Source organism: Diplotaxodon limnothrissa, linkage group LG6 (genome assembly GCF_057381915.1).
Source record: "Diplotaxodon limnothrissa isolate DT_005_m linkage group LG6, D_limnothrissa_male_GT1.1, whole genome shotgun sequence".
Lineage (NCBI taxonomy): Eukaryota > Metazoa > Chordata > Actinopteri > Cichliformes > Cichlidae > Diplotaxodon > Diplotaxodon limnothrissa.
Window position 1 is genome coordinate 40,412,224 of NC_140601.1, and position 26,101 is coordinate 40,438,324.

The 26,101-nt window shown below is 41.3% G+C and overlaps 1 protein-coding gene across 1 annotated transcript; it reads left to right on the forward strand.

The window, feature by feature from the left end:
* Positions 1-8,032: 8,032 nt before the first annotated feature.
* Positions 8,033-24,209, forward strand: p4hb (prolyl 4-hydroxylase, beta polypeptide). Its single transcript, XM_085355200.1, has 11 exons — positions 8,033-8,452; positions 10,902-11,108; positions 14,732-14,865; positions 15,041-15,178; positions 17,718-17,822; positions 17,926-18,051; positions 18,668-18,868; positions 19,138-19,258; positions 20,382-20,563; positions 21,679-21,792; positions 22,723-24,209. The coding sequence occupies exons 1-11, from the start codon at positions 8,314-8,316 to the stop codon at positions 22,792-22,794; spliced, it is 1,539 nt and encodes a 512-aa protein (XP_085211326.1). The 5' UTR covers positions 8,033-8,313; the 3' UTR covers positions 22,795-24,209.
* Positions 24,210-26,101: the final 1,892 nt, after the last annotated feature.

A 26,101-nucleotide genomic window follows, 5' to 3' on the forward strand; every position in this document is an offset into this window, starting at 1 on the left:
CGTGAGCGTGAGCGTGGTTAACCTCCATCAGAGTCTCCTCATCTTTCATCGTGTCCTCCTGCTTTGTTTGTCATGATTATTACTGAACTTCCAGCTGCAGTCAACCATACGAACAATCACATTTTCACTTTGCCTCTTCACATCTTTCCAGTTCTGTGATTTAAGCTTATCCACAACTGCTCATCCAGTTCAACACTGTTATGTTATCAGCTGCAGTATATGCTGAGTGTACAGTATAAACTATTGGAACTAAGAGCATTTACTCAAGGAATGATCTTACACGCCACTTCCTGAAAATGCAGGAATGCTGTTTAAAATGGGAACAATAAACCTTACAAACAGGACTTGATTTTCAAAATTTCTAATTTTAATTAATCTGACTATATGATAATTTTTCACTTCATCTCAGACCATCTTAAATGACCTCAGTCCCAGAGAAGGCAGAAGCACTTCTGGAGCTTATGTGTGTGTTATGTTTTGGTGACCCTGTTTCAGGACTTAGCAGCTATAAAGCCAAGCTTTTCTTGAATCTAGATCAAACTAAAAATAGAGTAAATATTCAACTTATAAGTATAAAGCCACACTAAATGACTGCTAATATGATTCTAGACATGTCAGTACTCACCTGTTGTTAGCAGTATTGCCACAATACCAGAAAGTAATGGACTGGTTCTTATATTGCACTGTTCTACTCTACTTAAGCTGTCAAAGTGCTTCCCACAACTTGTTTCATTCACTCACTCATTCCTAGAGGCACTTTTTTCTATGCCAAAGTGTTTTCTCTCTAACCTTCCTACCTTAATGAATGCATCATCAAATTAAGGTTCATCTTGCCCAAGGACACTTTGGCATTGAGATTGGAGCCGACGAGCAAATCACAGAGCTCCCTATTAGTAGAAGGTTGCTCTACCTACCTGCTGAGCTACAGCCAGGCTAGTGACATTAGTAATATCAGTGATATACCAAACAAATCAAACTCCCCCGAATCAGCCATCTGAATCAGACCAACTGCAGCTGAGTGTTGGCATCCTCTGCTGTGCTCTGGCCCAGTAATGGTTCACATGTTTTTGGATCTGTGGGTCCAGGCAGTTAGTTGTGTTTAAAACCAACTGACTCTCATATGACTTGAGTTTGTTTAACCATCTGCTCTAACGCTGGAGTACTTCAGCACATTCTGGGGTGTCTTTCATACCTTTTTTTAATAGCCAAGTAAACATACACACACTCAAACACACACATATTTGCTCTGCCAGACAGTACCCCATAACCTTCATCTTATTACATGAATATTTGCTCCACTGTGTGCTTGTATCTAATGTTGAAGTGACCGTTGAATGTTTTAACCTTCAAAGACTTCTATCTTTTCTTTGCCAACCTTATAGTTACATGAAACCCACACTATTTATAAATATGCATGCAGACATGCGATTTTATTTGAATCTTCCATGAATTGCTGTGATTATCATATAAAGCAGACAATTCAGGGCCGTCTGGCCTGATCACATAAAAGTTAAACATATGATAAAAAAAAGTAAATTAAGTTTAGAGCGCTAACAGTCAGTGAGGGCAGTATTTGCCTTTAAAAAACTGACCTTGATAAAATAAACTGATTGCCCCTCCATGAAAGCTAGCTGCACACGAGGTGGAAACTAACAGTTATAGTCATGTGAGAGACATGATAAAGAAATCATGTACACCTGAGCAGGTCCTAAAAGTCAGGAAACATAGCATTTTACACCACGTCATCATTTATTTAGCAAAAGCTGAGCCAAAAAATAGAAGCGGTGTGTGAACATTTATGTCCTTACTGCTTCCATAGGAATCAAGAGGGAAAGCAGCAGCTGATAATCAAATACACTTGATTAAGTTATCAAAGCAGACGTTCTTGGTAGATTGGCGTCTGGACCTTTCTGCCAAAGAGGAATACCAGGAATCACCAGAATCAAGGTGCTGCAGTGACCCGGTTAAAGTGCAGACATCACACTGACTGAAATGCTGTGCGTGAATGAATACCCACAAACTTCAATGAACTGAAACAAGAGTGGGACCAAATTCCTCCACGCTGATTATTTCAAATGGTGTTACAAGCTAAAGTATTGTACTTATATGTGAAACTTAGGAACTGATGGGGTGGGTTTTTTTTCCACATGACTGTAGATGTAAGAGTAACAGAAATATCAACAAACACTAACTCTCCAGATTTGGAATGTAACCTTTATTTGTCAACTGATATTTTTATTAACAGAACCTCTGTATGGTTTCATTACATCGTGTAGTAAAGCTGTGAGGAAGTTCATCCTAACTTGGCATAAAGATGTTTTGGTGTTTCTGATGTGACAGATTTCAGGATGTGGCCAAACCAAGTGTGAACGTGACAAACTGTCACGCTGCTTCAGCCCGCCAGCTCGAGCTCAGGACACGTGTGGACTGAAGTTGAAGTTGAAAGCCGTTATCGTCATTATACACAGTATAGCAAGATTAAAAGCAGCTCTGTAAAAGTGCACATATACTCAGCACATTTTAATAAGCTATACAATAAAATAATCATACAAATAAAAAAAATACACAATACCGGAGTGACACAGACAGACAGTTTGAGCACCGACAATTTAAACACGGACATGAGTTCATGCTAAAGTCCAAGGAGCAGCGTAATGAGCAGTAGGGGTAGTAGGCTACAGTGTGCCACAGAACCAGTTCCTCAAAACACTTACTGATGACAGGGGTTAGTGCAATTGAGTGGAAGTCATTGAGACTGGTTATGGGTGACTTTTTGGGGGATGGGGATGATTATGGCAGATTTCAAGCACGATGGGATAACGGCTTGTTCCAGAGACAGGTTGAAGATGTCAGTGAAGACCTGTGCTGGCTGCGAGGCACATTCCTTGAGCACCTTCCCAGGTACTCCACCTGCAGCCTTCCTGGGGTTCACTGCACAGAGGTGTGACATCACATCCTGTGTCTCAAGAATAAGTGGGGAGTTATTAGAGGCTGGTGTGGGTTGTGGTGGTCACTGGCGTGGTGTGGCTGACTGCTGTGTTTGAGACTCAAAGCGGGCAAAAAAGCTGTTCAGCTGTTCAGTGATTGTATTTAGAATGAACAGGAAAGCCTCTTTTTCCTTATAGGAAACAAAATTTAAAGGTGAGAGGTTAGACACTGAAAAGCTTTGTGTATTCAGTATTTGTTTAACCAGTATCACTGCTTTAGCACACACTGAATCTTTTATCCTCCTGAAATATTGACCGGACAGTCCACTGTTTCCTGCAGTCACTTCCTCGTATACAAATACTGTGGGTTAACATAATCCATAAATTGTGGGTGTCACTTCATAATTGCGTGATAATTGAGATGCATGGATGAATGAAGAGGGTTATGGATGAATACTAATATGCTCAAACATTACTGCTCTAGTCAGAAAGGCTTGCTGCCAGGAAACTGAATCGAGTTTATTTATATAGCACCAAATCACAACAACAGTAACCTCAAAGTGCTTTATACTGTACAGGATTCTGGAGAAAACCTCAGGTATCAAATGAACCCCTATGAGTAACCATTTTGCGACAGAGGGAATGAAAAATTCACTTTTAATAGGAAGAAACTTCCAGCAGAGCCAGGCTCAGCGAGGGGCAGCCATCTGCAGTGACCAGTAAGGTGTAGAGAAATGTATCAACATCTGAGGAATCGAAAGAGGTGAGTGAAGAAGTGCTCAGTGCATCATGGGAAGTTCTGCAGAAACTAAGAGACAGTTCAGGGTCACCTGATTCAACACTAACATCAGCTTTAATAAAAAGGAAAGTTTAAAGCCTGATCCTAAAAGTAAAGAGTGCATCTGTTTCCTGAATCCTGACTGGGAGCTGGTTTCCGAGTAGAGGGGTCTGATCCCTGAAGGCTCTGCCTCCCATTCTACTTTTAGAAACTAGAAAAACATGAGCGGTCACTGACAGAAGGGAACTAATCCCACGTTCATCGGTTATCAGATAGAGAGCTCTGAGGAAACTTAGAGGCGTTAACAGCGATTACGTAAGCATGTCAGAAAATAAAACTGCGAAAGTGACTTTTCTGAAAGCTCTGATAGAGCTGAATATTACGGCATAAAGAGGCTCCTCACATCAGCCAGTCTGGATAATGTTCTGACTTTTGCCTTGGTCATCATGAGTCATCTTATTATGTGTAGTCCTGTAAGTTGTTTCTAATGCAATTTTTATTTGACATGACTCTTTAACAGTAAAAAATTAAGCTATCAAGGTTTATTATAAGTCTTTTAGAATCTAATATTTTTGGATCTAGGTCCATATATAGACTATAGTCTGTCAGCTTATATCAGCTTGTGTTGTTTTGACTGTTTCCACACTGGAGGTGCAGTATCAGGTCATATCTGTTATCAAAAGTCAACCTGCCACCCTGTTTCGAAGGTTCCAGAGTGTGGCATGATTATTGCTCCTGCTTGTATTACTGTGACTAAATGAGTGCAGAATTGTTGTGCTGCTTCTCCTTCTTTTTTTAGAAACGGTTTAGGACCAGTGGCATGTGTCAGTATCACTGAATCACCGTTAGAACCATTACATCTACTGTCAAACATACACTTCTGTTTAATTAGAATGAAATTTATTTTTGCAGCAGTTTTAAAACTCTCACTCGAACGCAGCGATGGGGACAAGATTACTTATTTTAATCTCAAACTTCTGCCAAAGTTGATTATTAGGGACTTACTGCTGAGGCCCTGTTACAGAACAAATGTGGGAGTGTTCTTAATGTGAACATTTGAAAAATTCAGGGTGTTTATGGGGTTAAACACCAGTCTCTTTGTGTTTTTGAGTCCCCAGACATTAAATACTTCTGGATCACGTCTTTTTTCGACAACACTGATACTTCCTAATGAAATCCTTTACTGGTGGAAGTTGTGAAGTTGTGAGTGGTTTACCAATTTACTCTTCTCTATCAGAGACAGTCTGAGCTATGAAAGACCCTATAATTTAGATATAATGTTCCACATTGTTACATTTTATGTGCTTACTCACCACCAGATGTTCATTTATTCTGCATTTGAATGGGTTATGTATTTCAGTTTGGCCTCAAATAAGTACCAGCTTTGTATAAAATAAACGTGTGCCTGTAGCTACTGTGATAGAAGATGTGACAGTTATGTCATTGCTTTAGCAATCTGGGAGTCTAACCAAGCGAGTGGTGACCTATAATAAGAAAACTACACGTGCTGCCTGTTTGATTGTGTGCACATATTTATTTTTCCTAATCTTTAACTGTTTGCGTTATGGTTTCAGCAGAATTGGCTGCACCCTCTTTTTAAAATGTTTTCTTAACCTCCACCAGTCGAACCTGCCCCGCTGTGTTTCCAAACATAAGCACCGACTATACCTGCTGAACTGCTTTTCTCGTTCCTCACTGAAGCATTCATATATTATACTGCACAGACACCTGTAACATATAGTATATCCAAAAAACCCTGTGGTGCCATGAACATATCTGTTTATGTAAAATATTCGAAGTGACCTGCAGATGAAGTTCGCTCTCTGTGATAAAAACATGCCACAGTGTCCTGCGTATATTCTTGAACTTTTTAACTTTCTCTTTGTCCTCAGCAGCATTTGTTGTTTGTGCCTCAAGCTGCAGTAACACAGTTTTTCAGTGGCTTTCTCAAGTAAAGGTCTAAATTCTGCCAGTTAACCAAGCATTGTCTCTTTGTTTAAAAAAGCACCAAGTTGAAATGATAGTTTAAAAATAATCCTGTTAATGCCAATATTTAAAATATGGTTATTAATTACTGATACTAGCAAATTCAACACTGTTTCCAAAAAAGTTGGGACACTTTAAGTTTAAGCTTTGTGACATGGTGTGTTATCGTGCTGGAAGCAGTCATCAGAAGATGAATACACTGTGGTGATGCAGCGATGGACATGGTGAGCAACAATACTCAGGGACGCTGTTGAGTTTAAATAATACTCAGCCCTAACTATTGATACAAGGCAGAATGGATCCCTCCGTTCATGTTGTTTACATGAAAAATGTGGCCCTACCATCCAAATCGCAAGTCAGCAGATCAAGCAAAGTCTTTTCAGTCTGGCAATTTTGTTGAGCCCATGTGAATTTTAGCCTCAGTTTCTTGTTCCTAGCTGACATGTGTGGCAGCTGGTGTGGTCTACTGCTGCTGTAGCCCATCAAGGTTTGACACGATGTGCAATCTTGGTTGTAACCAGCGGTTATTGGTTTTAACTGTTGCAGTAACCGTCAGCTTGAAGGAGTCTGGCCATTATATTCTTTTAAGAATCCCCAAAATGTCTGCTTGGAGCTCATAAAGATGAATGTCTGAAGCAGATGTTTCCTCCTAGTGAACTCATCTGTGCTGCTAAGACAAAAATCATGTAACTCCAATGTTGACTACCAACAGGGAGCACTTACAAAAACTTCAGGAAAAGGTTTGTAATGTCAATTTCACCAGTTTATTGTGGCAATTTCGTATAGATTCCCTGTTAACTTTTCTAACTGGCCATGATGTTCAGGCCCTCAGCCAGAACTGCACTGAAAACACACTTTATTCTGCGGTGGAAATCGTAGCAGTGTTTCAGGAATACTCATTTAAAACTACAAAATGAATACTTAAAAAAAGTGAACACAAATTTCTACAATCTTTAGGCTGTTATTTTTATGTCATTTTCTTTTTTTTTCTTCTATTTTTTACCTACTTCCCCTTTTCAATGGTGCATGCTTTACCCTCTGAGCCAGTTTTGTTTTGTCACAATAATTATATTAATATTTTATTCTACAGTAGGTTGTTTTTAATGCTCATGTCAGCTCATCTATATATAGTATATATATAGATGAGCTGACATATATATATATATATATATATAGTAACAAGCTGGATAAACTATCCAGCTTGTTACTAGCACACAGTTCAACAACCAGTATCTGTGACTGCGGATGCATTAGTACACGTGGCACTAAATCTGCTGAACAATACATACAGGTTTTGCAACCACATATAATGGCATTCATCTAGATGACACCTTTTCAGGAAGACAATGCAAAACTTCATTCTGCACATATTCAATAAAAGAGAGTGTCTGGGTTTTAAACTGCATGCTTGCAACTATAGAGCAATAAATATGAATTAAGATGCCCTGAAAAATGTGAAAACATTTGGCTTCGAATCTCCAGGAACTGATGTCCATCCGTTCCTGAACGCAGTGATGCAACACAGTGGTAAACATGCCTCATAACATATTTAAAATGTTTTGTTGGATTTTTTTTTTTAATAGCATGATTTTTGAAAAAAAGAACACTTCTCACTTTAAACATTGTCTTTCATCTGGTTTGAATCAACTAAAGGGCTTTTGATAATTTACAGATAATCACATTGCACTTTTCTTGACATTTTACAGTGTGTCCTGACTTCTTAGTAAAGAAGGTTGTAAAACATACACTAAAATTTTCTCAAATGACTGATTTTCACAAGTAATGTTCTCATGTATGCCTGTATCTCACCATCGCAGCAGTTTTGGTTTTATTTGGTTTAAAATATGTGTATTGCAAAGATTTCTGTAGCACCATCCCACCAGATTTCCCTTTCACCAACTATTGACACAGCGTTCTGGGGATTATCCAGAGTGAGTACAGAAAGTTCCGTTTATTTGTTCAGTTCTGTTGTCAAACCAGGCTGCAATGGAGGTGTTAATGTAAAAATCAGTGTGGCAGATAAGCGTTAGTCATTCAGACTTTGCTCTGTCCTCTTTGCAAATACCCAGTTTCCAACCCCCAGCTGGTTGCATCAGTTTACACTCATATTCACCCCACAGCCAAGAGCCGAAAAAAAGAAAAGGCATTCAGTGAATTCCGATGTTTCACTATACTGTATTTCACATATTGCACTCGTGGTTCGTGCGCTGTAATGTGCTCTAATAAAGTAAATCTATAAAATATGATTACATAGTTGAGTTTGTTTCCCTGTTTAAAAAGTGTGGGCAGTTAAAAGCTTCCCATCCAGTTTTCCTGCTCTCGGCGGACTGATGTGTGCAGGGAGCGCCTCTCTTTCACTTCCAGGTGCAGCCCGCTGCGATCCAGTCACAATTCAACACGAACTGCTTTCTGCCTCATAAAGGCGCATGCGCACTACGCCTGACCCTCCGGTTTCTGCGTGCACTGCCACGTTAGTAGCGGTAGACACAAAATACCAGCTACTCTCCCAACCTTAAACGAGGGGAAACGGACCTGAAACTAACACCCGTTCCTCCACCACAGCCGTAGCCGAGCTCGTCTGAACCTTTCGTCTATTTTAGGGAAGAAAACTCGACGGCGACGATGTTGAAGTTTCTGATTTTCTGCACACTGGCTGTGGCCATCAACGCTGAGATAGCCGAGGAAGAAGATGTCCTGGTGCTGAAGAAGAGTAACTTCGACGAGGCTCTCCAGGCTCACCCCAACATCCTGGTTGAGTTCTGTAAGTGATTCTGACTGCTTTTAAAAGGTCTCCAGCTCAAGCTAAGCCTCCCGCTGCGGTCTCAGCTCGTGCAGAGCTAAGCTAGCCGAGTTAAGCCTGACATAATGTTAGCATTAAACTTTGACACTTGAGATAAGTTGCTGCTGGTTAGCTAACTCACCGACGTTGGGTTTGGTTTTTCGTTCATGCGTGACTGTAATTCACCGAGCTACAGAGCTGCTGTAGTTATTCCTTTAATGAAACAGAGAGCCTTGATCATCGGGCTGTTTTCTCGCTGTGATGGTAAAAGTAGTCAAGCTAACACCGAAGTGTAACGGGACTCTGCCGCGGAGGCAAAACTTGGCTGTGACCCTCAGATTTATTTTCTGCAAACCTCAACCAGTTTGTAACATCTGTGCGAATATAGTATTTCCTTAAATTAGCTTTATCTCTGGTGAATTGTATAGAAATTGTGCAGTGCCGTACTTAAGATACATCTGTTGCTTTAAGAGCATTATTAAGGCCACAAAGGGGTTTTTTGCACGCCTCAAATTGGGCCTTTGGGGGTGTCTGAGGAAGTTGCTGTGCACATAGCAAAAGGCAGTGAGTCTTCTCTGAAGTTAGAGAAGTCTGTGTTAGTTCTGAGTATTTAGCGTATCTTATAATCGGGGAAATATAGCGAGTTTTTTTTAATAAGGTGGGTTTTTTTTATTAATACAAAATTTCCCCCTAATTTGAGTCGCCAAATTGTGAAATGCAGGAAAGCTGGGATGGTGGAGAGCAGATAAATGGGTCAAGATAGGTTTCGATCGGCTGTTGCGGTTTCATGCGGTAGCTTTCGCTTTTCTTGCACCTCCTGATAATTCATTTCCCGATTGAATTGGCTTATTAAACTGGTTAGTTTGGGCTTTGCAGGCCCGTCCCGCTTCACTTTTGTCTGATTGTTGACCTCCTTCACAAAGTGTGTGACAGCTGATTGGACTAGTCGGCTCTCGGGATGGGAGGGATGAAGGGCTTTGTTTGCCCACGTCCTCCTCAGCTGGGCGGGATCTCTGCGTGCATGGAGCTAGGTTGACGTGTACTTCACAAAAGTTCAACTGTGTGTGTTTGTAATGACCCGAGTGGTACAAGGAAGTTTAGTTCTTTGTCAATACGTTTTAAAAAATGAGGTCATTAGTTGACGTGGCCTTTCTGATAAGCAGGTTTATCGGTTCCAAGTGTATAAGTACACTTCGCGACTGAACGTGAAACAAGAGGAGAGAGGCACACACAAGGTTTTGTTCTTCAGCAAAATTGTCTTTATAATCTAAGATTATCTGATCTTAGTCTTCAAGTTGTTATTATTATTATTTTAATCCTGGAAACATTTAAATGTGCAACTTTAATATTGGAAAAGGTTTTTCTCTTGCAATAACCCCCCCCCCCCCCCCCCCCCACCCACACACACACACACACACACACACACCTCCCAGTTTCATTATTTTTTTTTATTTTGGTAAATTAGTGATATTTCAATGGTGCCTTCTAATTGGGCATTCAAAGTATTTTTTACTATGAGCCACACTAAGTCAGGCACTCTCACACCGTCTTAACTCTGATTTCTGTATCTTGTCTAAGGATGTTTAATATACAGACTGAAGGAGTCAGGGATTGAACCACCAACCTACCCTCCTTATCCACATACAGATATATTATGGATCCTTAAGGGAATCATCAAAAGTACAAGTATCCTTTAAGAAAGCTGCTAATTTCACTTTAAGTTGCTCTAAAACATTCAGATATTTTCACTATAGAATAACAGGACACTATATTGGCCATGTTTGTTTTTTTGTTTAAATGATGATAAACAGAATTGATTGTTTAGGAAAACCTCTTTATTATCCCATTGTGCCAAGCAAAGGGAGACTCAAATACTTTAATCCCACTCACACACCATCCTTGAGCAAAAATCAAATTGTACAAATTTGTGAAGCTGGATCCAAGAGATGAAATGGGGATGGAAATTCAGAACCACTTTGGAGTGTCCTATCAATCAGGATCGAATGCCTCCAGGCACTCGAGCACTTTCATCAGTGCTGCTGTCGTTTTCTGACAGCAACAATTTTGCAAAAAGACATCAGGCTCATTGCAGTCGAGCTTTTGAACATCCAAGTCCTATTTCAATAGACTTTCTACAGTCTCTACATAGTTTTCATCACAGAAGCACTGAGGCGTCAGTAAAATATTCTCTAAAGAACTGAACCTATAATCAGAACTGACTACAAATTAAATCTTATCAATCATCCCCAAGGACAGAAGGTGATGCGGAAATGGCCGATGGATAGTTTGGATGAATGTAGCTTTTTAATTTGCTGATTAATACAAATTCTCATGTGGTCTTTTGTTCTTTGTCACATTTTTGTTTTCCACCATTATGATCTGATATCATTCTCGGTAGCAATACAAACCTTTCTCTGTGTGGTTTCCTCAGATGCCCCATGGTGCGGTCACTGCAAGGCCCTGGCTCCAGAGTATGCCAAGGCTGCTGGCATGCTGAAGGCAGAGAGTTCAGACATCCGCCTGGCTAAAGTGGACGCCACAGAGGAAACAGAACTCGCCCAAGAGTACGGCGTCCGGGGATACCCCACCATAAAGTTCTTCAAGGGTGGAGACAAGGAATCTCCCAAAGAGTACTCAGGTGAGTGGGGATGGATGCGTTTCATTCATAAGTTTTAGTTTAAAAATTGGGGTGGACCATAGTTGTTTCTGGCTGCTGATTTCCAAGTAATTAAAATAGGAGTGAGGGGAGGGGGTGGAAGCATTTAAACGGTTAACACGGAGTTATTCACATACACACGCTGTCAAGCTGCCGTTTCAGCTGGTCGTGGCCCTCTCGACCTTTGTAACTTGGCATTTTGTGCCACTGCAGCTGGATTAAAGACAGAGGTGATTGTGTCCATTTCTAAATTATATCTGTACTAAAGTTCAGCGATTCAGACTATACCAAGGGACATATTACCTTGGGGGTGACACGTGTCATTAAGGAGCATACTGCAGCGGCTACTCGCACTATAACAGCGAGCATAAATGATTATTAAAACGAGAAAGCATCTCGTTTCCTTCAGCAGTGAGTCTGTACTCGATGACCGTCATGAATCTGCTTTGGTTATCAGTGTCTGTACTGCCTCTGTTCTAGCAGGATGACAAACATAAAGGAACAGAAGCTCCAGCATTGGGACTTTTTCAGAGGTCAAAGCCAATTAAGTTATAAGTGACTGTTTCTGGGGGTTTACAGGTATTCTTGTTTGTGGCCCCCATGCTAAATGTAGCCTATCCTTGTTTTCAGACTTGATAACATCAGAAGAACATTATTTCTAAAAGTCAAACCAAAACACAGACACAAGGAAGGCTCAGATCTTTTGTACAAGAGTAGAAATGTTGCATAAACAAGCTAATAAAAGCCAAAATTTGTTAAATAATTAGGAAGTTTCATTGCTGTGAACAGGTGTCGTATACACACACGAGCAGGATTCCTGCCAAATCAAAATACGCAAACGGCCTAATATAAAACAGAACGGTGGATTAAAACATTTCTGGAGTAGGATCACCAGAGCCCTCGTAGAAAGAAGTCTACATCCATGCTGTTTATAAAACAAGAATAATTTAAGTGTAGTGAGTGCAGTAACGTTTAGTCATCTAGTCAACTACTTGCATAGGTCCCCGTCAGCTCGGGGAAGGATGGACTTATGGAAAGATGACAAACTTCCACGTCAGCTTCCTGATCGAGTCTTATCAGTTACACAATGTCCTTCCTGATTCATCCATCACATGATCATTTTTCATATTTAAGCAGAAACATCAGCTTTAATTAACAGTAGCTGACTCATAAAGGATGGCAAGCTGCAGGACTCTTAAAGTAAATTTTAATCATCCTGTGGTTAAACCAGATGGGCGTATCATAGTTTCATGTGGAGAGATTTATTATTTCAATTGTTTTTAGTTTTTCTGAAGTGTCAACAACCAGAAAAAACATAAATATATAATTGAACACTTTAATTAAATGTGAAGAAGATAAATTGGTATGAATATTTGGTTCATTCCACCGACCTGTTTTACATGCAGTATAATAGAAACAGCACAACACAAACTGATATCCTAAACGTTCATCCTTTAGTTTAATTTCTGCCTCATGATGAAATTTATATGAACTACACACTTTGGGAATAACTGATGAGAAATCTGAAGTTTATCCTTTGTTACACATCTACAATACTTGTCTTTGTAGTATTGGGAGGAGACACCAATCCCCTGGGGGTTGCTTCAGGAAGGGCACCGGTGTAAAAATCTGTCAAACGTGCAGAGTTACCCGCTGTGACGATCTCCTGTGAATAAGGGAGCACCTGAAAGTAGCTTGTAGTAGTTTTAGAAACTGTTGACTTTCACTTTATTTATTTATTTTTTAGCTTTAGCAAGAATCACATCTACACATCTACTTTTATAGTATTTATTTTAGCATCATTCATCATGTTTCTCAGCTGGTGCTAAAATACTGAGCTGATGGTGCATTGCTGCTTTGTGACTTTTCTCCTTCAATGCTCTTTGATGAATTGGTCTTGCCTCTGAAATGATGCAATCTTAAGTTCTGTCTGAGCATAGTGACTGACTATTGTGTCATAAAAATGATGTTATTACAGGGTTAGGGGTTTAGATTAAATTGCTGAAGCCGGGCCCGAGTGACTCCTAAGTAATATGATCTGCACAGCAGCCTAAACATGAGCCAGCCAATCGGCTGCATTAGACGGGCAGTGGGCGGGCCTTGCTCCGCACGTTCCCCTCACGCTGCCTCTGGGATGTGGTCGAGGTATGTGCATTTCTTCACGTCTCCTCTGCTGGCCTGACTCAGTTTTCAGCTGGAGGAGAAGAGAGCAGGTTGGGAAGTGCTTTTGTGGAAACGACTACTCTGACTTTAAAAAAAAAAAGCCGCCTCCCACGCACTGCCTGAAACCTCAAAGTGCTGCATAAAGACTACGTGCTGAATCGCCTCATCGTTTTCATAGTGAAACTGCTGTTGCATCACAGGTCCAGCCTCTTTTAAGTCCAGTTTAAGTAAAACCCGCAGAAAGTAAACATGTTTTAACGGCCTCACAAATGTGGCGTACAGTTTTATATTTTTCAATCATTGTGTGGTGATTAAACTGCTGAGGTACTTGAATATGAAAGGGGAAACGACTGAGCCTGAGTTGAAGTTGTAAAGAGCAGTTAGGTTTCAGAAATTGCAGAAGTGCAAAAATTTTAACTGGCAAAGGCGCTTAAATGTTCACACCCATAAAGTGAGTCGGTTGCCTCCGTGTGTTACGTGTGACCACAGGAAGTGCTGTGCAAATTCACTTCAATCTCACGCCCCCAAAAAATTTCAAGGTCTGCCTGATCATTGGTGCTTTTTAAATAGTTTTGTACTTAAAACTAATTGGTGCACTGAATTTTTAGGCATAGTGTTACTAATGTTTTTGGGGATACAGAGGTGATTGTGAGAATAAACTCTTTAAAAATGTGATTGTCCCTGTTCAGCATGCAATTGCACCTTTCTTAAAACTCTTGATGACGTGAGTGGTTTGCTGTAACGAAAACAAATTCAGGCCAAAAAGGACAAATTAAATAAAATATGCACGTGTTTTTATACACAGACTGTAGGTTATGTCCCCAATACAAAAACATGCATGCAATGTAAAGTTGGTATTTTGTTTGCTGGTATATTATTTTTTATTTATAATCATGCTTGGTTGAGATGGTAGAGTGCCACGTAATCAGCTGATGCTAGTGTTCATTGTTGACAAGCTGCCTTCATAAAAACGTACAGGTGCGCTGCACAGACACAGATCCCAGGTAATTTGTGTCATGTAAGATTTATGAAAATGTAAATTTCTGAAACTTTACTGACGGGCCTTTTTTGTGTATTGTGAAGTTGGACGTTTATGGGAATTAATGGAGCCTTTAATGGCCAGTCGAGGAACTGATGGTATTTAGCACTGGTGTTGGCTTCATTTTGTTTAAGACTGTTGCTGGTTAAAGTTAGACTGTGTTTGGGTAACGGTTTGGCTCTTACAAAACTGCTTTCAACAATATTCTAACAGCTCATCTAAATGTAATGAAATTTAGCACTGCTCTGACTCGTAGCTCGGGTTCAACTAGGTGGGCAAAGAAGAGGCAGGCACATAGATGTTTTTCAAATTAATATTCATGTACCCATTTTTCCCCCCACTCAAGATCAGCTATTTCTATTGAAATCCAAACTAAAAAGCCTGAATTACTGTTTTGTTTCAGCTGGCAGGCAGGCGGATGACATCGTCAACTGGCTGAAGAAGCGCACAGGGCCCGCCGTCGCCACCCTGAATGAGGTCACCGACGCAGAGTCTCTGATCGCTGATAATGAGGTGGCAGTCATCGGATTCTTCAAGGTGCGATTCGGATCTCTATAACTGAAATGTGTTTACGGTATCATCTCTAAAAGCAGAAGATTAGTCCTAATTCCTGCCTTTCCTTTAAAAATATACATATATTGTCGTGTTGCAATCAAAGCAGAGGTTGAAGCTACTGCAAGTTTCAATCAGAGGATTGCTGTTTGTCTTTTAGGATGCAGAGTCTGCTGGTGCCCAGGCCTATGAAAAAGCAGCTCAGGCCATAGATGACATTCCCTTCGCCAAGACCTCCAGCGATGCCATTTACTCCAAGTTTGAAGTGTCCAAGGACAGCGTTGTCCTCTTCAAGAAGGTGACTCTCAAATATTCTCTTGCGTCTGTTTGTACACAAACATGTGGACAAACTGTGTTCACAGGACATCAGGAAGACATAGTTCTCTTACTGATTTCATCTAAAGCTGTTACTCAGTCTGAGGTGTAATCGGAATACATTGTAAATATGTTGTTTGTGCCTGTGAAACGCACTTCCATGTGTGAGTATTTACAGTGGAGCTGCAGAAGACGCCACAGCTGTGTCTCTGATCCACACCTCTGTAATTTGATGCTGTTGAACCCACAGTATCCGCTCTCCGGTGCTAAACTTGGCTCGTTTGAGCTACTTGAACGTTTAAGACGTGCACTTTGCTCGCCCTCACTGCCGTGCATGTTGTTAGGTTACTGTCTGTCCTCCAAGCAGCTCCTGTTGGCTAAAGGCAGAGGATGAATGCATGTAATTTGAATGCCTTCCTATAAGCCTGTATAGGTAATAAAACTCACTATAATTTACACAAGAGGTCATTAACTACAGCCATCTCATGTGCAGTTGGTCAGAGATCAGTTTGTTATCTTCAGCCTGTTGATTCATCAGATTGAGTCAAAGTCCAGAGGATCTTTCAGAAGTGGTGCGTTGGCAACCATGTAACACGAGGAACCTACGGAAATGAAAACCGCTGAAAATTTACAATATCAATTACAATGCAAATATCAGTTACGAAAAGTCTGTGGATGTTTTATTGGCCAAGCGTGTTCACATGATGTCAATGTTAACCTCAAAATCATGTCAGTTACATAAATTCAAAAGAGCTCAAATTTAAAGAACATGTAAAAACAATGGCAGATTACTTGATTTAAAAAAATGGGTTTGAAAACATTTTCACTAAAATAAAAACAAACTAGAGTTTAGAAAAAACTGAAACAGTAATGTGTACCTAAAGCTAAAATACTGTAGTTCATATCGTTTTAGTGGTTGTCAGTTTGGTAAAATGTGCCAGCACCTCCTGCTTGGTCACTTTGTTGAACGTGTTTATTCAGATGTTTGGTGTCTACATGAGTTTTTCCCCTGAGCAATGATCAACAGTGAAACTCAAGAAACCGAAACATTTTCACACAGCAAAATCTGAACTATGAGCAAATCCTGGAAGCTCGACTCAAATTTAAAAGCTGCTGTGATGCCTTGCGTTGGTTTCTGGACTAACCCTTGGTGCAGTGGTTGCTGCCATGTTAGTTTTTTGGAGCCAAAGGTGGCTGAAATGACAAACAGCTGACACTAGGAAGCTCTGTTAGATGGCTGCATCTGTAAATTGTGATGGTACAACACACGTGCACAGATGCATGCTAACAAGTGCCAAATGTAACAGAGAAGAAGTAAAGCATAAACTTAAACTGCTGCAGCACAGCAAACAATGTTAACACAAACAAGGTGCAGAGATCCGGTTTGATGACAGAATAATCGAGTTGAGGTCGAGCAGGCAGCTTAATCACACCGGTTAATTGTAGTGATCGCACCCAAAACTTTAAACCGCATCAAGGGTGATTATTTTTAAGTGTACCACTGTTTTTTTTTTTTTGTTTGTTTGTTTTTTTTAAATGGCATAAAGGGGGGGGATTTGGCTGGTGTCGAACATTTTGCCCGGCGAGTGCTGCCAGTTTGTCAGTATTTAGAGCCACCTCTAAAAAAATATGAACACTCGGAGCAAAGTGTTACTAATTGACTAGAACGCTTCAGTTTTAATGTTGTTGGAAACATTATCTGAAGCTTCAGGTTTCTAAACCAATGGCATGTTGAGTTTTTCATAGCTTTATGCTGTCAGCAGAGACAGGAAAGCGGCATTATCTATCTTGATAGATGGAAAGTAATCTTGCAAACACAATAACTGTATTTTCAAACCTAACCTTAAACTGTGACACCGCATGTGTGTGTCCACGCACTGCAGGACAGCTACTGGCCTATTTCTGACATCGGTGTGTATTTAATAAATTAATAACAGGCAGCTCTGTCCTTGTGTTTGATAGTTGGGAGGTGATCTGTAATAAAAAAAACAATTTCATGCAGTCCTTGTTGCTGCAGCATGAAGCAACTTCACAACATAAGTGTTCGGCCCTTAGGGTGTTGGGTGATCTGGCACATGTACAAGTGCTTAGTCCTCCTCGTGCCATTTTCTGGCCTCTGAAACCTGTTGGTAACTTCATACTGGCACAAACATCGCGGACATGTGTGCAGCTCTTAAGCAAACGCTCCCAAAGCAGGGGCTCTGTTTTAATAAACAGCTGGGAGTCTTTCACTTGTTTATTTGACCGAGGATTTTGGAGCTTAAGTTTCAGTGCCATTCAGGCTGGCAGTACGCCACAGGCCAAATTTCCTCTCTGCTATTGTGCCAGTAAGAGCTGCCTGGCACAGCTGCACCACTGCTATTCTTAACAACCGATAAAAGTCTCTTCGGTCTGCTGGGGGTTACCGGGCGACTTTAAAGTGCTCTGTCTGGGAAATCTATGTCCGGTGTTCACAGGCAGACTAGATGTGACAACAGGTGGGTAATATTTGCAACTATAATGTTTCTATGTTTCCTTTGCAGTTTGATGAGGGACGCAATACCTTCGATGGTGAGCTGACCAAAGAAGCGCTTCAGTCCTTTGTCAAGGCCAACCAGCTGCCCCTGGTCATTGAGTTCACCGAGCAGGTAATCGATGGGGCTGCTCACAGCATTTAGATCCCTTTTTCTCACACCATAATGCTGTCCGCACTCCAGATGTTTTCCTCACGTGTCAAACTGTTTTCTCCAGACTGCCCCTAAAATCTTCGGCGGAGAAATCAAGTCCCACATCCTCATGTTCCTGCCCAAAGCTGCCTCAGACTTCCAGGACAAAATGGACCAGTTTAAGAAGGCCGCAGAGGGATTCAAGGGTCAGGTACGGCAAAGCTGTCACTGTAAAGTGCAAAATTGTACCATCAAGAGAGCAGTGTGGTTTTTCTTTTGGGATTGAGATGCGGGGTTTTCCAGAAAGTCTGCAGTTATTGCCCATAAAGGACATTATAGGTGTTTACAAATGTCAATAGGTGGCTGGCTATATTAGCCAACCTAACTGTTAGAGGTTATCTCTAATCACGTGGACAAGCAATTTTGAGAGTTGGTACACATCACTCAATCGGAAGAGTGGGTGTTCTCCATCATGCTAGAAAATAAGGTGCAGCACTCAGTGTCCAGCAGAAGGGAGCCAGCCATCAGTGACCTGCAATGAAGGAACGTGTTATTTGGGTGTTTTTTATATGGAGACCTCAAGGAAAACGCATTATTGAAAATGTATTTTCAGCCAAGCAGACACATGTGTTGTTGGTAAAGATGGTGAAAAACGTTTCTTTTTGAAGGTGTTTTTTGTTTTTTCTCCAGTAAACATCCAAAGTTGGCAAACATTTAATCACACTTCTTAAACTTGGCTCTTTGTACCTGTATACACCCTGACGCACGCATCAGGAGGGCTATTTTGAGTAAAATCATTCACTGACTCCGCCCTCTCTTCTGTCCAGATCCTGTTCATCTTCATCGACAGTGACATTGACGACAACCAGCGAATCTTGGAGTTCTTCGGCCTGAAGAAAGAGGAGTGCCCTGCCATCCGCCTCATCACTCTGGAGGACGAGATGACCAAGTACAAGCCAGAGAACGACGCCATCACTGCAGAAAGCATCACTCAGTTCTGCAAACTGTTCACTGAGGGCAAACTCAAGGTGAGGGACACCGCTATACATAGACTTTATTCTGGCCACAAGAAATGTTAATTTTGGACTTAATAGTCTCCATAAATCACATAGTGAAGGCGATTGCATGACCACATCCAGAGTGCAAACATCTTTTTGGAATCTTACAAGCAATTACAGCCTTAATCCGCTTAATGCCATAAAGTATCTGTGTGATCCTTGCCTGTAGGAATGTGCTTTAAATACTCTCTCCAAACCACAGTTCGCTTTTTAAAGAAGTGATTGTCTGTTTCTCACAGCCCCACCTCATGAGCCAGGACATCCCTAAAGACTGGGACAAAAACCCTGTCAAGGTTTTGGTCGGCAAAAACTTTGAGGAGGTCGCCTTCAATCCCTCGAAGAACGTCTTTGTGGAATTCTGTAAGAGCTTTCCTTTCTTTCTGCATTTCAACCTTTTTTATTTTATGGTGCAGCGTGTTTATCTCCCATATCCTTAAATGAGAAGTGGGGCAAGCAGGTCGGGGGGGTGTTCACCTGTTGGGGCGATGGCGTATTTTTGCAGTCACTCTCTTGGGTGCGAGCTTTGGCAAAGCCCCTTGTCTGAAACTCAAATCGTCTTGCTTTGCCCAAGCTAAGCCAGATACCTGCTCATTCTCGAGGCTCACTCATGCACGCTCTCTGCAAATTAATTTGCTACCAGACACTTGATGCTGAAAAGCTCTGGTTAAATTTAGCTGTAGGATTGTTTGTTAGTGATCCTTGTCCAGATTTGCACTATTTTTGGAGCATTTTTTCCATATCTGGTTTATGTTGAGGTATGAACATCAGGAAAGGCCCCATATTCCCCGACAGGTGATGCGTTTTCTAGCCAGCCAAAGGATAGAGCCAGGTCAGGAAGCCGAGGCTGCACATGGCATGCACACTCTGTGGTTACTTGTTTCTAGCTTTATACTGTAAAGCGTTTCAAACTGAATTTTACTCACTGAGATAAAAAGAAAAACATTCCATGCATATTGAGTAAAGAGTTTCTTTCTGCAGTATAGAATTACATTTTGAGGTTTCAAATAAATGCTAAACAAATAAGTGCAAACATGTCTGCTAGTGTCTGAGCAGTTTACACCTTTTAACAAAATTAAACCTCCTTTGACTCTCTTTGATGAAAGGCCTTAAAATCAGTCCACAGGCTGGTAGAGGTAACCTCGGGGCCTTTTCTGCTCCCAGTGAACAACACTAGCTAAAGTTAGCTTAGATATTGAATCCACTATTGACAGGCTTCCAGCACATAGCTGCAGACACGCAAACCCAACTCAAACACAACCTGCAGTGGCTTCAGAAAGGATTTTGTCAGCTGCTACTTTATATCCACCGTAGCTGGTAAGCATCAGTGTGCTGATGCTGTTTACTCCATCCTGGGGTGTCCTTTTTAACCAGTTTTGTAAAAGTTACATTGTTTTCCCTGAGCTGATGGTTGTTGCTGTTTTTATCAAAAAATATTCACCATTAAAATTCTGGTTTTCTTTGAATAATCTTTGTGGTGATTTAGATGCACCATGGTGTGGACACTGCAAACAGCTGGCTCCAATCTGGGAGAAGCTGGGAGAGAAGTACAAGGACAGCGCCGACACTATTGTAGCCAAAATGGACTCCACAGCCAATGAGATTGAGGCTGTCAAAGTCCACAGTTTCCCCACTTTGAAGTTCTTCCCTGCAGGAGAAGAGCGCAAGGTGAGTGCTGACTGCTTTAACAGACTGTATGTAAAAGATGGAGATGGCTGACGTGGACGTTCTGAGTTTAGAGAAGGAAATGAAACCTGGCCTTCCTTGATCTGTGACCTCAGTAAAACTGTGGTCAGGACAGCTACTGGACTATTTGTCGGTCATTAGTTTCAGAGTACAGAACAATGTTGAATTTGGATTTGTTCACATTTGGGTTAAAAAAAAAAGCTGATGAATCCAAGTTAAAAACAAATGACTACTAATACTGATACTTTTTAATAAACATTAGAAAATGATTCCCACTGGCCCGAACGCCACACCAGTTTTAATAACGGTTGGCATGTTACGACTGAAACTCCCTTGTCTGATCACTGAGCCGGAGAGAAGCCATTTCCACCCTCACACTAATCTTATTTATGTCTTTGCTGAGTTCTTGGAATCTGAAATCATTGCTATTGGGGTCACCTCAGTGCTATTACTGCCTCCTGATTTAGCAGCGTTAACCTTGTGCAGAAACATGAGCCCACTCCTGAAAGTTTCTGCAGCATTTTGTTGGTGTGCGGTTCTGGAGCATTCCTGCTCGATGGCTTCACTCACTTTAAGATGGCCTGCACCTGCCTTGCGCTTTATTGCCACTTTCTCTCAGGAATCTTAAACGAGTGCTATATACCAGGGTCACCCCATAATAAGTCTGCAGATTAGCCTGTGACACTGATTAGTGGAAGCATGCAGAGGAGTCTGGAGGTGGCTGCAATGACAGACATGATTATGTCTGATTTAAAATGCTAAAATTAAATTTGCTGGTTTTCCAAAAGTTGACCGTCTGTCTTTACTTTTGTCCTGCATATAGAGCAGCTTTGGACATTATAAAATAAGCAAATCTACTCAGTGTTTGCAATTAAATGCTTTGTGTGCATTTCTCAGAAACAAATATGGAAAAGTTTTTAACTTTGAACAAATTTATATCAAATTTATGTTTTCAGTGCACAAGATTTTATTTCCAATTTTATTTGTAGTGTTTTCCAAAAGGAAATAAGTCTTTTGGATGAGGATTAGTATGCACATCAGTCAGAGGAGACTCTTCCTTTCTTGGTTTTCTTTCTGAAATGACGTCTCATCTGCAGGTGATCGACTACAACGGGGAGAGAACACTTGAGGGCTTCACCAAGTTCCTGGAGAGTGGCGGCAAAGAAGGCGGTGCCCCCGCAGGAGATGATGACGATGACCTGGAACCTGAGGTGAGATCCTCTGAACAGAGGTGCTCTGAAGTGCACAGACGGCACTCTTGCGGTCACCGTTGAACCTCATTGATTAGATGCTCGCCGGTATCGCATTTGAGCTTTCACGGATGTAGATGTCCAAATAATCTGATGTCTGGGTGCAGGTTTGAGGCAAAGCTGTTTTCTTGCCCAGATGTAAGCAGCTGATCAAAATGTATGTTTAAATTTTCTGGATAAAAGCCAGAATTACGACATCTATGGATTCAAATACTTGAAGAAAATAAAGACTTTGGTGAAGTTTCTGAAACTCGATGTATGCAGAGATACTCTACCGTACTTCCCTGTGTCACTCTGGCGTGCACGTTAGCATGGGAGACTTTCTCCTGACACCTTCCCACTCCACCGTTGCCACCACGCCACCCCTTCACACAAGTCTAATTGCAGCCCAGTCCTTTAATGCCTCCTGCAGCTGTTGTCGCTGTTCACTGGGCTTCGCCTGGAGAGCTGAGCCTCCAGGAAAAAAGCAGCACGTGCAGCGTAGCAGTCACCATTAGCATCTTCACATATCCCACACCTCTCCTCACCACACCTGTCCTCAGACTAGACAGAAGAAATGCCCTGTAAAGCAGAGATGTCATCAAAATGGCGAGCTGTGTGTCTGATGGTGTTGACTCAAGGTCTTGTTTAGTGATGAAGGGATTCAGGGTGACATCGGGGGTTATTTTCGGTAGTTTGCCGCAGCAGCAGGATTTGTTGAGTTGTCTCAATAAGCAAAGTCTTACTTTAACTCTGACTGTATCAGTAGATATCAGCATTTTTCAATTAAAGTGTTCCTTTAATGTCGTTGAGTGGTTTATGTTGACAGTTTATATTTAAGCTATAAACCATCTGTGGTACAGAGTAAATTGGACTTTGTTGAATCTCTAACCCTTGTTCTCTGCTCTGCAGGACTTGGAAGACGTGGAGGACGACTCCGATAGTGAGGACGGCACTGACGACGACGGACACGATGAGTTGTAAACGTCGGCAGAAACGGAGAGAGAGGAGAGTCCCGCCCTAACCCTCCCAAACAGTCACCATCACCACCTTCACTTCTTTGTGGACCTTCCCTGTCCTGTGAACATTCATTATTCCCCTTTAACTGCCTCTCAGTCAGTCAGTAAGCTGGCCTGATAACAGCCCGCCAGCTAGTCAGTCCATCATTGGCATGGCAGGGTTTTTTTTTTTTTTCTTTTTTTTTAACCCCCTCCCCGGCTCGTCACATCTGCAACCTCCAAACCTCTGGCTCAGACTGGTCTTGTCCCACCTGGCGGGACCCTGTGGAACAGTGCACCATTTCCTGTGGGAGACCTCAATGCCTTGTCTGCAAAGCTCCACATCAGCTGTCTGCCTTGTATATTTTGAACCAAATGTAAGAAAGAAAAAAAAAATGGCATTGAGATCCAAGTTTTCAAAATGTTTGTTTTTCCACACGCCCCCCTCCTTTTAAAGAGTCGTTGCTGTTCATTTGTTCAGTGTGGGTATCAGCAAATCGAGCGTTGTAACCTATGTTTGTATGTAAGGGGGGGGCGGGCTGCTGCCAGTGTTCTTCTCCCTCTGATAGGACCACAGGTTTGTGTGACGGTTTTGTAAGGACTGATCTCTCAGGGGAAAAGGGGCCATCCTGTAGATGTTTTCACTAAAATAACCCCCATGGTGTAGCACAAAGAGCCCCCCATCTGTAGCCGAGACCAATTTATTTTCTTTCTTTCGGGGGGGGGGGGGGTCTGTCATTTCTTCATTCCCAAATCTTTCGGTTCTGTCTCCTCGTTTCAGCGCGGCTACTAACTATTCTGAAAGGAACAAAGTTAACTTTTTGGGGAAATCGTATTTTATTTAATTGCTTTCACTTTGAGTTTTGTTTTTTTTTTATTATTATTTAGGACTTGTCATCTTTTTCTTTTTTTAAATAATGTACCATTGTGCCCAACTGTTGCCGGTTTGGCCCGGTTGGGGCAGAGTTGGCCTGTGTGGACGCTCTCAGACCTGGTGGGTGGGAGTATGGGGGATTCTGATGGGTTGCACTGCATTCATGCCTAATCAGAGATTCATGTGTTTACTACAGCAAACAGAGATTGGTTAAGTTTACTGGTCAGGTTGGTCTGAGAGACGTGTCTGATATCTGAAGCGGGGAGGGAACAATTGGAACAGCCCCACCCCTCACCCATACTGTACCTCCTGCATCCCTTTTGGCTCTACGCAGCACCCTTACTTTGCCTGCGTGTGTGTGTGCGCGCGAGTGAGTGAGTGTGGGGCAGGGAGGGGAAGCTTGAGTAGAGCGAGGTGATGTCAGCTGAACAGCGATGGTGGTGTGGGAGGGGGAATCCTAACGAAGCATTCCATCATATCCAAATTAATGTGGAAAACGTGAAATGGTGGCCAATAAATAAATTAAAAAAAAATGTAAAAATGAAATGCCTCATGTTTGTTTGTTTTTTTTCCTTTTTTTTTTTTTGTTTTTTTCCTTTTTTTGTATTTTATTTGTTACTGAAACTACACACTACCGATTTATTTCAAACATGATCTAAATGAGAGCTACTCCCCCAACTGTATACGGTAGATAATGTTCAATCTGGAAAAAAGTAGTCAAAAGTAAATGATTATAAATTTAAGCCCATATGGAGTATTCAAAATCAAAATGGGATTTATTAAAAATGAAATGAAGCAAAAATAAAGACCTGGAAGACAGAAGGATCTATAATAAATGTAGTTATATTAATAAGTGCAGAAAATGACCAAAAATTCCTTTTTGTTGAATCTATAGGTTACAACTGTAGATTTAGCTTTTACAGATTTGTGTTTTCAGTCTTTTATGTCACAGGTTTAAAACATGAATTATTAAAGGAGGCAGAGTCCTGATAAAGCCACAGTCTCAAAGCCAACACTCAAAAATGTCAGTGTCCTCAGAGACTAAAACTATAACACTTTTTCAACCTCTTAGTACAATATTTTTTCAGTTTCTATTTTTCTAAAATATAGATTTGGTTTCAGTGAACAGCATTTTTTTTTTTTTTTTTTGTTTTGTTTTTTTTTTTTTTTTTTTTTTGTTTCAGGTATTACTGAAGTAACTTTGGACCAAACTGGGATGCTGGAATCGCATCAATAGCACAGACAGACGTGTAGTTCATTGAAATGCTGTAATAAATCAAAACTACCCTACATATTGTTTATGGTATTTAAAGTTAAAATTAAATCCCAGCAAAGTCGAAATGCATCGTGTGCGCACGTCTTCAGCTGTTTGTGTTCACAGATCAGCTGAACATGCAGTACAGCCTCACAGGGCTGCTAATGTGCCCGTTGACTGGTGTTTGTGCCGCTTTCCGGCACGTAGCCAGCATACTGGAGGTCAGCAGTGGGGTCAACAGTCCAAGCCCTCTGCCCCTCCCAGTGCAGCCTTTCAGTCAGCAAACTGAGGCCTGCGAAACTGGAGCGAGGAGTTTCTCAGTCCTAAAATGTGGCTCTGTTAATTATTCTCCAGAGGCTGGGTTGTCTCCTGGTTTGTCTTATTCCACCGTGAAGGTCTCAAAGCTCCATACTAAGTGGTTAAACAAATAACTAGTCAATAAAAAAAAACCCAGTGTGTGATTGTCCCTCCTCGGTGAGAGCCGCAGACCTGTTCGTCGATGTTCAGTTTCTAAACTTTTTAAATGACTGATTAAACTATGCTGTGGACACAGGACGGTGCATGTTTAGCTGATGTAAAGTCCCCAGGATGAATTTTTGTGGTTAAAAATGATCAGGCACGCAGTCACTGTCTCATTCTCACCATCTGATGATGAATCACTGAATCCTGTAACACGCCCATGAGTCAGTCAGTGAGCGAGGGCCAGACGGGAAAAAAGGCTCACATCAGACTTTTCTTTATTGCAGAAAGCCTTTTTTTTAATTCTGCTTTATTTCTCCATGCATTCACTTTTCATCCACGCCATCATTTATTCAAGTCACAGGGGAGGCTGTCTAAGCAGAGATGCTTACTTCATCTTATTTATTATTACTTACTTTGCCCATATTAGCTTCTCTTCATTGGCTTCTTGTTAAAACCAGAACTTAAAATCTTTCTCTTCGCATGCAAGGTCTTAAATAATCAGTGTATCACCTTCAGTTTTCAGGCTGTACTTTTAAGATTTGGCTTAAAACTTTCCTTTTTCACCAAGCTTGTAGTTAAGGCTGTATCAGGTGACCATCCCTTAGTTGTTCTACAATAGGTAAAGGTTGCTGGGGCTTTCCCATAATGCACCGAGTGTTTCCCTGTCACTCTACATGATACCAGGAGCCACCACAGGCTCAA